At 34.2% G+C, this 14964-nt stretch overlaps 1 protein-coding gene across 7 annotated transcripts in view; it reads left to right on the top strand.

Annotated features, from left to right (window-relative positions):
• Positions 1-7138: 7138 nt before the first annotated feature.
• ppip5k1a (diphosphoinositol pentakisphosphate kinase 1a) overlaps positions 7139-14964 on the top strand; it is a 51001-nt gene continuing 43175 nt past the window's right edge. For 5 of the 7 annotated variants that reach the window (XM_058076996.1, XM_058076995.1, XM_058076994.1 and 2 more), the window contains exons 1-7: positions 7139-7217; positions 9854-10314; positions 12702-12897; positions 13016-13106; positions 13218-13303; positions 14667-14821; positions 14928-14964. The exon at positions 14928-14964 is cut by the window's right edge and continues 65 nt beyond it. In XM_058076996.1, coding sequence (XP_057932979.1) covers positions 10171-10314; positions 12702-12897; positions 13016-13106; positions 13218-13303; positions 14667-14821; positions 14928-14964 — 709 coding nt within the window. In that variant the 5' untranslated portion in view covers positions 7139-7217; positions 9854-10170. The remainder of the gene's footprint in view (positions 7218-9853; positions 10315-12701; positions 12898-13015; positions 13107-13217; positions 13304-14666; positions 14822-14927) is intronic. The other 2 variants (XM_058076992.1, XM_058076993.1) reach the window with 2 other exon arrangements.

Raw genomic sequence — 14964 nt, 5'->3', positions numbered from 1 at the left:
TATGAAAATATTCTATTTATAAGTAAGGATAAGTAAGGAATCATACTAAATCGCATGGTGGTAAGTGGTTAGCGAGCAGGCCACACAGCTTGGAGATCCGAGTTCGATTCCCCCCTCAGGCATCTCTGTGTGGAGTTTGCATGTTCTCTCCGTGCATGCGTGGGTTTTCTCCGGGTACTCCGGTTTCCTCCCACATTCCAAAAACATGTCCACTATATTAGATAATTTGTAGTGTCAATGTGACTATAGGGGTGTTATTTCATGCCTACAGGTCTCTAATAATGTTTAGGTTTCACTATGAAAATATTCTATTTATAAGTGAGGATAAGTAAGGAATCATACTAAATCGCATGGTGGACAAAGTGGTTAGCGCGCAGGCCACACAGCTTGGAGATCCGAGTTCGATTCCCCCCGGCCATCTCTGTGTGGAGTTTGCATGTTCTCCCCGTCCGGGTACTCCGGTTTCCTTCCACATTCCAAAAACATGCTAGGTTAATTAGCGACTCCTATTATGTCCACTATATTAGATAATTTGTAGTGTCAATGTGACTATAGGGGTGTTATTTCATGCCCACAGGTCTCTAATAATGTTTAGGTTTAACGATGAAAATATTCTATTTATAAGTAAGGATAAGTAAGGAATCATACTAAATTGCATGGTGGAAAAAGTGGTTAGCGCTTGGAGATCCGAGTTTGATTCCCCCCTCGGCCATCTCTGTGTGGAGTTTGCATGTTCTCCCCGTCCGGGTACTCCGGTTTCCTCCCACATTCCAAAAACATGCTAGGTTAATCGGTGACGCCTCTTATGTTCACTATATTGGATAATTTGTAGTGTCAATGTGACTATAGGGGTGTTATTTCATGCCTACAGGTCTCTAATAATGTTTAGTTTTAACTATGAAAATATTCTATTTATAAGTAAGGATAAGTAAGGAATCATACTAAATCGCATGGTGGAAAGTGGTTAGCGAGCAGGCCACACAGCTTGGAGATCCGAGTTCGATTCCCCCCTCAGGCATCTCTGTGTGGAGTTTGCATGTTCTCCCCGTGCGTGCGTGGGTTTTCTCCCGGTACTCCGGTTTCCTCCCACATTCCAAAAAACATGTCCACTACATGTCCACTATATTAGATAATTTGTAGTGTCAATGTGACTATAGGGGTGTTATTTCATGCCTACAGGTCTCTAATAATGTTTAGGTTTCACTATGAAAATATTCTATTTATAAGTGAGGATAAGTAAGGAATCATACTAAATCGCATGGTGAAAAGTGGTTAGCGAGCAGGCCACACAGCTAGGAGACCCGGGTTTGATTCCCAGCTCAGGCATCTCTGTGTGGAGTTTGCATGTTCTCCCGTCCGGGTACTCCGGTTTCCTTCCACATTCCAAAAACATGCTAGGTTAATTAGCGACTCCTATTATGTCCACTATATTAGATAATTTGTAGTGTCAATGTGACTATAGGGGTGTTATTTCATGCCCACAGGTCTCTAATAATGTTTAGGTTTAACTATGAAAATATTCTATTTATAAGTAAGGATAAATAAGGAATCATACTAAATCGCATGGTGGAGCGTGGTTAGTACACATGCCACACAGCTAGGAGACCCGAGTTCAATTCCACCCTCGGCCATCTCTGTGTGGAGTTTGCATGTTCTCCCCGTGCATGCGTGGGTTTTCTCCGGGTACTCCGGGTTTCCTCTGACATTCCTATTATGTCCACTCTATTGGATAATTTATAGTGTCAATGTGACTATAGGGGTGTTATTTCATACCTAAAGGTCTCTAATACTGTTTAGGTTTAACTATGAAAATATTTGTTTCTTGAACATGAAAACTCCATACAGAGATGGCTGAGGGTGGAATTGAACTCAGGTCTCCTAGGTGTGAGGCCTGCATGGTAACCACTCAGCCACCGTGCAGCCAATGACAGCTTTACTGAAAGTAAAATTAAATACAATAATAATAATATGAAATCCTTTCCCCTGCTGTACATGAACAGAAACATGACTTCAAACAGCTAATTGTGTGGATATAATGTGCCTGAGTCAGGGCCTCCACACAGAGGGTTCTTGAAACGCTGGTCCAGAACCAGTAGGGAGTGTCTGTTGGGGACTGGGATGTGGTGTTTGGTCTAATTGACACATCATTCCCGAGTGTGTGAGCTGACTACACTGGTCTCATTCAGCTCCTGTGGTGAGGTCCACTCCTAGACAGACCCGGCCCCAATAAGACCGGATTTGTTCCCCCCTGAAGTCTGTATTGTTGTGTGTGTCAACAAAACGGGTTAGATTCCAACGTCTGCTCTTTTCCATCACTTCACGACAATGCTGATATTGAGAAAAGTTGGGAGGAGATATTGGACAAAAATTTATTATTTATTTTGTATTTTTTATAAATAAATTTATAATTTTTTTATTTATTATTAATTTATTTATTTGTCAATAAAAATAATGTATTTATTTTTAATTTTTAATTTTTTTTTAATTTTTAATTTTTAATTTTTAATTTTTAATTTTTAATTTTTAATTTTTAATTTTTAATTTTTAATTTTTTATTTTTTATTTTTTATTTTTATTTTTTATTTTTTATTTTTTATTTTTTATTTTTTTATTAATAATAGTATTCTTCTGTGTTGTTGTGGTGAATGGACACATAGGACGTATGACATATGCCGTATAATATAATGCCATGTTTTGATGAGGTTAAATAAAAGGCAAATAAAGTAAAGAAACAAAAAAGTGTTTTTATTTTTGAAAAGTACATATAATGCCATTTTTTATGAGGTTAAATAAAAGGCAAATAAAGTAAAGAAACACAAAAGTGTTTTTCTTTTAGAAAAGTACATAACATCATTTTTTTTGACTAGGTTAAATAAAAGGCAAATAAAGTAAAGAAACAAAAAAGTGTTTTTCTTTTCGAAAAGTACATATAATACAATTTTTTGACTTTTTTTGGACTATTTATTATTCATTATTTATTTTATTTCTTATTTATATATTAATAATAGTATTCTTCTGTGTTGTTGTGGTGAATGGACACATAGGACTCCGCATGGCATATGAAATAATGGACATTTTATACTGAAAAATGTATAAAATTTACTGTAAAATAATAATAATAATGAAATGATATTGGTAACACTGTTTACATGATATCTAAATCTGATCCCCATAATGAATCCTAGCTTTATTTATCTTACTAAAATATCCCAATAAGAATCTAAAAAAAAATAATAATTGACTTACCTGTTGAAGAAAAACTTGGCTTGCTAGAAGCTAAACTTTTCCCCTCGGTTGCCAGATATTTCTTTTTTTTTCCTCAGTGTTGCTTTTTGGTGCCTCTTTGTGAGGAAGACTATCCAAGTTTGGAGCGTCAGTCTCGGGATGCTTGAATGTGTGCAGAGGAAAGAGAGCTCCAGGAAACACACAGGAAGCCACAGTTGGTGCTTTCAAATTAAAAGCTGATGTTTGTGACCGGCCAGGAAATGGACTCGATCGATTCTCTCACGTCAATATAAAAGAGGTGTAAATGAATGATATGATATGGTGAATAATATTAACGTTATGTTACTTAATGTAAATTATTAAGCATGTCTGAAACAAATAATAGCATTCAAGTACTTTGAAAGGTAAGAATATGAAACAGATGAAGACAATTCTTGACTAAAATACTTCTAAAATACATCTATTTTAGGTTTATATAGTCGTTCCTCGCCATATTGCAGTTTAAATTATGTTTTTAAAAAACATATTCCTGAATAAATCATGCTGTTTTGTGCTGAAATCTGTTTAAAAAAATGCATATTTAAGGGCATTTTCTGCATTTTCAAGCATATAAACGGCAAAATGAACTAACATACAAAATGGTGTCAGTAATACTACTGTAATATTTGTTGAGACACACAAGCACCAGACCGTGCAACAGGCGTAATAATAATAACATCATAATAATAATAATAACATCATAATAACACAAGTTACTCTTGCAACCGTAATTCACCCCGAGCTAAAATCCTAGACGTCACTTCCTGTCCTCCACATGCTCCAAATACATTTAATGCAACTCACATGTGTTATTGTTATTAATAATGTCTTTAATGGTTTATTTTCTCCAATTATGTCCACTATATAGGATCATTTGTAGTGCCAAGGTGACTATAGGGGTGCTATTTCATGCCTACAGGGCTCTAATAATGATTAGGTTTTACTATGAACATATTTAATCTATATTTAATAGTGAGCACAAACTGGAAAATTTGCAGTAATTTGACAAGAATAAAGTCAAAATATTAACAAAAAAATTTATTGCACAAAGACAAAAAATAATGTAATTTTTGGTATTTTTTTTATTAAAAAGAATTAAACAAACAAACAAAACAACATCAAAAACTATAAATAATGTTGTAATTTTTGGAAAATCGTCATAGGAATAAAGTCATAATTCCAGAATTGTTTTTTTTTTTTAATTTTATGTGAATAAAAAGTCTCACAAGAAAAAAAAGTTACAATTTTACAAGATTGAACTTGTAATATTATGAGGAAAAATAATGTCATTTTAGTAGCACCGAGTTTAAATATTAAAGAAAATAATAAATGAATTAATAATTTAAAAACAGAAGTAAATAAAACAAAATAAAATAAAATAATAACAAAAATAAAAGCGAAAAAAAATAAAAAAAAATTTGGATGAGGAAAAAAATATGGGAATTATGGGAATAAAGTCACAATTAAGACTGGAGCTGGAGCCTATTCCAGCTGGCGTTGTGCAAAGGCCCAGGAATGGCTGCCAGCCAATCACAGCGCACATAGACTCCATACAAACAAGCATTCATACCATTCCAACAATTTGGAATGTCCAATTAACCTAACATGCATGTTTTTGGAATGTGGCAGGAAGTCGGAGTACCCGGAGAAAAAACCCACGCACAAGGGGAACATGCAGACTTCCATGCAGAGGTTTGATCTCCTCGTGAACTCCTCAAACAGGAACTGCTGAACCTTTTTTTTTTTTTTTTTTTTTTCGGGTGTTGTACATATGAATGGCTGCTGTGTTTCCTCCTCGCCTCCCAGGCAGAGTGTAGTCTGATAAAGTACGAAACAAGCATACGTTGTGTTTCCGTGCCGGTATGTTTATACCAGCTACTAGAACAAAAACGCAATGCATGCTGGTCTACTTCCAGCTACTTTTTAGCTACTTCCTTATTTCTCAATGGATTCAGTCCATTCCAATGTCAAAGCATTCAACTAATTGTAGACACTTATATAAAGACTTACACTGTAATGCTAGGTGTTAGCATGCTAATATTAGTATATTAGCATTCATTCATTTTCTAGCGCTTATTCTCAAGAGGGTCGCGGGGGTGCTGGAGCCTATCCCAGCTGTCTTCAGGCGAGAGGCGTGTTACACCCTGGACTGGTGGCCAGCCAATCACAGGGCACATATAGACAAACAACCATTCACACTCATATTCATACTTTCCATGTTTTTGGAATACGGGGAATCAAACCCGGGTCTCCTAGCTGTGTGGCCTGCACGCTAACCACATTCCACCATGCGATTTAGTATGATTCCTTATTTATAAATAGAATATTTTCACAGTTAAACCTAAACATTATTAGAGACCTGTGGGTATGAAATAACACCCCTATAGTCACATTGACACCACAAATTATCCAAATTATTGTAATTATATAATTATTACTACAAATTATTATCGTCTTCGGGCGAGAGGCGGGGTACACCCTGGACTGGTGGCCAGCCAATCACAGGGCACATATAGACAAACAACCATTCACACTCATATTCATACTTTCCATGTTTTTGGAATACGGGGAATCAAACCCGGGTCTACTAGCTGCGTGGCCTGCACACTAATGACGTTCCACCATGCGATTTAGTATGATTCCTTATTTATAAATATAATATTTTCATAGTTAAACCTAAACATTATTAGAGACCTGTGGGCATGAAATAACACCCCTATAGTCACATTGACACTACAAATTATCCAAATTATTGTAATTATATAATTATTACTACAAATTATTATCGGCTTCAGGCGAGAGACGGGGTACACCCTGGACTGGTGGCCAGCCAATCACAGGGCACGTATAGACAAACAACCATTCACACTCACATTCATACTTTCCATGTTTTTGGAATACGGGGAATCAAACCCGGGTCTCCTAGCTGTGTGGCCTGCACGCTAACCACGTTCCACCATGCGATTTAGTATGATTCCTTATTTATAAATAGAATATTTTCATAGTTAAACCTAAACATTATTAGAGACCTGTGGGCATGAAATAACACCCCTATAGTCATATTGACACTTCAAATTATCAAAATTATTGTAATTATATAATTATTACTACAAATTATTATCGTGTTCGGGCGAGAGGCGGGGTACACCCTGGACTGGTGGCCAGCCAATCACAGGGCACATATAGACAAACAACCATTCACACTCACATTCATACTTATGAACAATTTGGAGTCGCTAATTAACCTAGCATGTTTTTGGAATGCGGGGAATCAAACCCGGGTCTCCTAGCTGTGTGGCCTGCACGCTAATCACATTTAGTATGATTCCTTATTTATCATTAGAATATTTTCATAGTTAAACCTAAACATTATTAGAGACCTGTGGGCATGAAATAACACCCCTATATCAGTGTGTGAATCATACGAAATCGCATGGTGGAACGTGGTTAGCGTGCCGGCCACACAGCTAGGAGACCCGGGTTAGATTCCCCGCATTCCAAAAACATGCTAGGTTAATTAACGACTCCAAATTATCCATAGGTATGAATGTGAGTGTGAATGGTTGTTTGTTTGGAGACACATTTGTTTTTATTAATATTCGTTTACTTGTTTTGTTTTTTTTTTAGTCACCGACACCATCATCGTTCTCGTTGACGTCACTGAAACGCTTCCGTGCAACTTGTTGTCACACACTATTATCCACAAAACCGCCAGAGGCCGCCAACGTACTTCTCCTTTAAGAGGTGGACGCGCTTCAACTTCAGTCGTTGCATGATTGGTCCGTGTCCTCTCGTGTGGCAACGCCCTTTTCCAGAAGTAGTCTCTTCGCTATTGGTTAATTCAAACGTCAATCTTACTTTCGTGAGCACGAATCATTAAGGTAGGTTTCACGTTCAAAGTATCAAGGCAGGAAGCGAACTGACTGCAGGGATGCCATCGATCCAGCTACATTGTAAGTTTGTTTTTGTTTTGTGTTTGTAAAGTATTAGTTGCCCGCAATACCGTTAACGCAACTTTATTGTTATTGTTATAAATAGAAGGCATGGAAGTGTGTTGTATCTGCTTCGGATACAGATTTAGAAAATGTTTACATTGCTGAGCCTGGATGCTAAGGTTATGCTAACAGTAGCGTTGCTTTTCAATGTTAGCGAATACGCCACCATCTATTATTGTAACTGTGGTATTAATAGTAAGGTCGGTCGCCACATTATGAGGAATATTCGCTTTAAACGCATTGCTGCCACATTTAACCCACCTGTATTTGTCGACGATTGTTGTCGACGTCACAACGATAACGACAGCGGCGGTCATGCAGTGTCAAGCAGTTGTGACGTCATAATGATCTTTTACAGGAATTAAAATGTAGCATACTTGCTTAAAACCGTCTGAATCCAGCGGTAGAATTTCGCTTTCAAACCGGACCAATATGATCAATACGATAGGAAATATGATGTTGCTATTTCTGTCAGTGCCTCATTTGATGACACATGAAATTATCATCATTATTATTCTTGTAAAATGGACGTCATGTTGCCTCTAAATCATCATTGTGTCACTACTCTGTGGAATTTAAAGATAGACTGACAAATAGTTAACTGTTATTAACTATTGCAATATACTGTGAGTTCTTAAAAAATCAAATTCATCATTTAAATCAGGGGTTTCAAAGTCAATTTACTTGGGGGCCACTGGAGCTCGGGTCTGGGTGAGACTGGGCCGCATCAGGTTTTCCCCAAAAAAAAAAAAAATTAAAAAAACTTTGCTTTGGTTCCAATTTTCTACAAGAAAAGTTCTGATAAAACATTCCACTGTTCTCAAAGATCTTACTTTTTATTTTTCTACACAAAATAAGATGAAAAATAAATAAACAAATCAAGAATAAAGAAAATCAATCAGTAATAAATAAATAAATATAATAATAATAATAATAATAATAATAATAAAACAGCAAATAATAAAAACTTAAGAAAGCACATATAGTTGGTGGGTAGACAAATGATTTTTTTCATATTAAAATGAACAAAGCATTATTAGAGCCCTGTAGACATGACAAAACACGACTATAGTCACATTTATACTCTTTTTATTTACAACATATTGCGCAACTGCAGGGTCTTGAGACACATGCTAACTCGCAAACTAGAGAGCTAGCCACCTAAACGGTAGCCTTCAAGTTATTTCCTTTTAAACTTAAATAGCTAAAAAAAACTTACCACTTCCACACGGATAGGGAGGATAACTATTAACAGTTATTTAACCTTTAACATGAACATGAATCAAACGTAATAATTTTTTCTGTGTACATGATACCATACAGCATCCATATCAAACTAACATTAAACTTTCATATCAAGGCGGGGGCCTCAAACTAGTGTCCTGCGGGCCACAGTTGGCCCGCGGGCCGCGTGTTTGAGACCCCTGACTTAAATGGTAAAAAGTGATTTTTTTTCAGCCTGGTCATAGTCACTGAGTTTAGTTTTACATGCAGAAAAACAAAACAAAATAGCAAATATGGCTGTCATGTTTTTTTTCAAAATATACTAATAAATACATTTTGGTTGAATACGGCCTATTAGTAAATTAAACATTTTATGTTAAAGCACAGCACGGCGGTTAGCGCGCAGGCCTCACTACTGCTAGGAGACACAGTATTATAGGGGGGACTGTTGATGTAATGCACAGTTGGCCAAAGTGTAGGCCGGGGGCCATTTGTGGCCCACGGCAGCACATTTCATAAAGATTATTTAACAGGCATACTTAGGAAAAAAAAATTAAAAAATCTGCAGTAATTTTACAAGAATAAAGTCAAAATATTAAGAGAAAAAAATGTAATATTGACGAAAAAGAAAGAATAAATTTGTAACGTTATACCAGGGGGGAAAAAATAGCGAATAGAAATATTTTATTATATATATATATTATTATAAAATATTTTATTATATTAAAAATAGAAAATATTTTAATAGCGTAAAGTTGAAGTCATAATATTAGGAAAAACAAACAAAACAACAAAGTTAGGTTGGGGAAAAGTTATGATGTTATGGAAATAACGTCAAAATATTATAGGAATAAAGTCAAAATATTATATATAGAAGAAAATGTAAAAAATGACAACGGTTTTACATAGTTGAAAAATGTATTAATAAACTTAAGAACAACAGCAAAAATGTTCAATTCCACACTCGGCCATCTCTGTGTGGAGTTTGCAAAAACATGCTAGGTTACTTGGCGACTCTTATGGGAATTATTGGAACGATATTGTATGACGGAGAGTGTAAATGGAGGGGTTGTTGTCTGTTTAGCGTCGTCTTAAAGGTTGAATCCAGGGCAACTGAGCTTGTTCTCGGTTGCTGACACAAAAATAACAAGGTTGCATTGTTGCTTTCCACTCAGCGTACCGTACCGTATGTGGCTTACCTTGACCCCAATGGCGGAGAACCTATATAGGCGTCTGTTGTTTATTGCTCACGTGCAGGCTGCCCTGTCTTCATGACCTTTAGCGCCTTGGTTGGTGTGGTGTATGTAAAAAATGTCAATCACATGAAACCAGATTGTAATACCAAATGTGTTTTGTTGTGTTTTTTGTAGAGAATCTTGCATAAAAATGGAGGAAACGTCCCGGGATACGTGGTGGTGTAGCTTCCAAGTTTCGGAACCTCCATTTGAAGTTCGAGTCTCATGTGAATGAGTGACGGAATTGTTGCAAAAACTTACCGGAAATGATTCTTTGAACGCCACTTACTTGGGCTTTTACTTTTTTTTTTCACCGCATCCCCACCAACACCGACTCTGCTGTCCGACTCAGGCAGAGTTGAATCGTTCGTGTCGTCTGGCCTCGTGCCCTTCCATCGGTGTCGGCGTACGATGGCGCGGTGGGACGCTGAGGGCTGCAGCGGGAGACTGTGATGTCCGAGCCAAACAGCCCGGGTGAGAGCCGGCGTGGCGCTCCCAGATTCTTCGTGGGTTGCGAAGACGATGAGAGCGAGGTCTTGGAGGATAGCATAAGGACCGAAATGGAACTGTATGAGGACGACGAAGACACGGACTCGGTAGGGAACGCCGCACAGCCTCTTGTCTTAATGCAGGACTGTTGATGTAATGCACGGTTGGCCAAAGTGTAGGCCGGGGGCCATTTGTGGCTCACGGGAGCACATTTCATAAAGATTATTTAACAAGCAAACTTAAAAAAAAAAAAAAAAAAAAAAAAAAAAAAGAAAAATCAGCAGTAATTTTACAAAAATAAAGTCAAAATATTAAGAGAAAAAAATGTAATACTGACGAAAAAGAAAGAATAAATTTGTAACATTATACCAGGGGAAAAAAATCATTTTTGTAGTATTCATAATATTAGGAAAAACAAACAAAACAACAAAGTTAGGTTGGGGAAAAGTTATGATATTATGGAAATAATGTCAAAATATTATAGGAATAAAGTCAAAATATTATATATATATAGAAGAAAATTTTAATTTTTTTACATAGTTGAAAAATGTATTAATAAACTTAAGAACAACAGCAAAAATGGGGGGAAAACTTTTTCAACATTTTCAAAAAATAAAGTCAAAATACTAAGTGAAAAGTCATATTCTGACGGGGCAAAAAAATCCCAATTTTTACAGGAATAAACTCATAATATTAAGAGAAAAAAATGTAATATTGACGAAAAAGAAAGAATAAATTTGTAATGTTATACCGGGGGGAAAAATATCATTTTAGTAGCGTAAAGTTGAAGTCATAATATTAGGAAAAACAAACAAAACAACAAAGTTAGGTTAGGGAAAAGTTTTGATATTATAGAAATAATGTCAAAATATTATAGAAATAAAGTCAAAATATTTAGAAGAAATTTTAAAAATTACAACGTTTTTATATAGTTGAAAAATGTATTAATAAACTTAAGAACAACAGCAAAAATGGCGGGAAAACTGCTGACATTTTCAAAAAATAAAGTCAAAATATTAAGTGAAAAGTCATATTCTGACGGGGGAAAAAAAATCCCAATTTTTACAGGAATAAACTCATAATATTAAGAGAAAAAAATTTAATATTGACGAAAAAGAAAGAATAAATTTGTAACATTATACCGGGGGGAAAAATCATTTTATTAGCGTAAAGTTGAAGTCATAATATTAGGAAAAACAAACAAAACAACAAAGTTAGGTTGGGGAAAAGTTATGATATTATGGAAATAATGTAAAAATATTATAGGAATAAAGTCAAAATATTTAGAAGAAATTTTAAAAATTACAACGTTTTTATATAGTTGAAAAATGTATTAATAAACTTAAGAACAACAGCAAAAATGGCGGGAAAACTGCTGACATTTTCAGAAAATAAAGTCAAAATATTAAGTGAAAAGTCATATTCTGACGGGGGGAAAAAAATCCCAATTTTTACAGGAATAAACTCATAATATTAAGAGAAAAAAATGTAATATTGACGAAAAAGAAAGAATAAATTTGTAACATTATACCAGGGGAAAAAAATAATTTTAGTAGCGTAAAGTTGAAGTCACAATATTAGGAAAAACAAACAAAACAACAAAGTTAGGTTGGGGAAAAGTTATGATATTATGGAAATAACGTCAAAATATTATAGGAATAAAGTCAAAATATTATATATATAGAAGAAAATTTTAAAAATTACAACATTTTTACATAGTTGAAAAATGTATTAATAATCTTAAGAACAACAGCAAAAATGGCGGGAAAACTGCTGACATTTTCAGAAAATAAGGTCAAAATATTAAGTGAAAAGTCATTTTGACGGGGAAAAAAAATCCCAATTTTTACAGGAATAAACTCATAATATTAAGAGAAAAAAATGTAGGAATAAAGTCAAAATATTATATATAGAAAAAAAATAAAAAAAAAGTTTTTACATAGTTGAAAAATGTATTAATAAACTTAAGAACAACAGAAAAAATGGGGGGAAAATTGCTGACATTTTTAGAAAATAAAGTCAAAATATTAAGTGAAAAGTCATATTCTGATGGGGGAAAAAAAAATCCCAATTTTTACAGGAATAAACTCATAATATTATGAAGAAAAATTATATCATTTTAGTTGCATAAGAGTTGAAATATTAAAGAAAGAAATACTTTAAAAAAATTATAATATGTGAAATAAAACAAAATAATGAGGTTGTGGAAAAATTATAATATGGGAATGAAGTAAAGATATGGGAATAAGGTGGTTATATTATGAGCAGAAAATTTTCAAAAATTATTTAAGAAGAAACTTAAATAACAACTTTTTTTTCTGCCATCCAGTCCGAGGTTCCATTGGGAAAACTGGACCTCCATAGTCATGAATTAATTGTATTTTTACAGTATGCCAAGCGCCAATAATAATAAAAAAAAATAAAATAAATGGATCATAACCACCACGCTTTCCTCCTCTCTCTCTTCCTGGACTTCTTACTTCTCCTTGTTCAGCCACCAGAGCAACAGATCGTGGTGGGGATCTGCTGCATGATGAAGAAGTCCAAGTCCAAGCCAATGACCCAGATACTGGAGAGACTGTGCAGGTTCGAGTACATCACCGTGGTCATCTTTCCGGAGGACGTCATCCTCAATGAGCCAGTGGAAAATTGGCCGCTGTGTGACTGCCTCATCTCCTTCCACTCCAAAGGTACGTTCTTGGCAGATGAGAATGTTCTCACTTGATACCCATGCAGTTCTTCACCCATGCGGGGAGCTCAAACACGGTTATCAAAGCTTTTTTTTTTTTGTTCCTATTTCCTAACTAGGATTTCCACTCGATAAAGCCGTGAGCTACGCCAAGCTAAGAAACCCTCTACTCATCAATGACCTGAACATGCAGTACTATATTCAGGACAGGTACGTCTTTCCATTCAGCAATATTATCAATACTGTTCGGAAATCATGCTTGCAAAAGGGGAGAATGCAAGATTACTAATAAAAAAAAAAATGAAATTGATTTTCTGTCAGGAGGGAAGTATATCGCATCCTACAGGAAGAGGGAATAGATCTGCCACGCTATGCTGTGCTGAATCGTGACCCAGATAAGCCAGATGGTGAGTGATTCATAAAAAAAATTATGTGAAAATTGTTTGTTGAAAAATTCAGTTTGTTAAAGTACATTTAAAAAAAAAAAATTTTTTTAAAAGAATTTTAAAACGCTGTACTTTAAACAAATGGAAATTTTAAATACATGCATTCCGTTAATAAAAATTTGTTCTCACTTGAATTTTTGTATTTGTAATATTTATCAATTAATTTAATAATTAATTTCAAAACACTGTTCTCAACAAATTGATTTTTTTAAATTTGCATTTTGTTAATTTTAGTAAAAAAAAAATAATTTTGAATATATCTAAACAAAATTTTAATGACTTAACTGAAACATTTTGCTAACTAATTTTTAAGCATGATTTGATGTTTTAAAAAAATCACTTGAAAATCACAATTGAATGTAGTTTATAAAAAATGATTTAATTTTCAGTTCTTTCCAAGCAACAGAATTTTAAAACACTGTACTTTAAACAAATGGAAATTTTAAATACGTGCGTTCAGTTCATAAATAAAATGTTCTCACTTGGATTTTTGTATTTGTAATATTTATCAATTAATTTAATAATTATTTTCAAAACACTGTTCTTAACAAACTGATTTTTTAAATTTGCATTTTCTTAATTTGAGTAATTTTTTTTAATTTTGAATATTTCTAAACAAAATTTTAATAACTGAAACATTTTGCTAACTAATTTTTAAGCATGATTTGATGTTTAAAAAAAATCTGTTGAAAATCAAAATTGAATGTAAATGAATGTAAATGACGTACATTTTTTAAAAATTTAGTTTGTTTGCATTTTGTTAATTTTAGTAAAAAAAAATAATTTTGAATATTTCTAAACAAAATTTTAATAACTTAAGCATGATTTGATGTTTAAAAAAAAAATCAGTTGAAAATCAAAATTGAATGTAGTTTATAAGAAATGATTTAATTTTCAGTTCTTTCCAAACAACAGAATTTTAAAACGCTGTACTTTAAACAAATGGAAATTTTAAATACATGCGTTCAGTTAATAAATAAAATGTTCTCACTTGAATTTTTGTATTTAATTTTTATCAATTAATTTAATTAAATGTAATAATTCATTTCAAAACACCATTTTTAACAAACTGATTTTTTATATATGTGCATTTTGTTTATTTTAGTTTATTTTTTTTTTTCTACAGAAAATTTTAATTACTTAACTGAAACGTTTTGCTAACTAATTTTTCAGCATGATTTAATGTTTAAAAAAAATCACTTGAAAATCAAAATTCACAACTAAGCAATTTTTACGTGACCGGTTGGCGCTGAGACACAATCCATTGATTGACATGTGAATTTTGAACCATCAAATTTATTGACCCATATTTCATATTTCTCAGAGTGTAACCTGGTTGAAGGAGAAGACCACGTGGAGGTGAACGGAGAGATATTCCAGAAGCCTTTCGTCGAGAAGCCCGTCTGTGCCGAGGACCACAATGTCTACATCTACTACCCGACGTCTGCCGGTGGCGGCAGCCAACGTCTCTTCAGAAAGGTCCGGTCTGTCATTGCTTGTCATGTTCACCAGAAGTGACAACGGGTGATGATAAAGGATTTCCCAAGCTACGCAGCGTTCGATATCGGCTCTCTGATTGGTCTAGATCGGGAGCAGAAGCAGCGTGTATTCGCCAGAGAGCA

Source organism: Doryrhamphus excisus, chromosome 7, assembly GCF_030265055.1.
Source record: "Doryrhamphus excisus isolate RoL2022-K1 chromosome 7, RoL_Dexc_1.0, whole genome shotgun sequence".
Lineage (NCBI taxonomy): Eukaryota > Metazoa > Chordata > Actinopteri > Syngnathiformes > Syngnathidae > Doryrhamphus > Doryrhamphus excisus.
The sequence above is the reverse complement of the archived record's forward strand: the minus strand, read 5'-3'. Positions and strand labels throughout refer to the sequence as shown.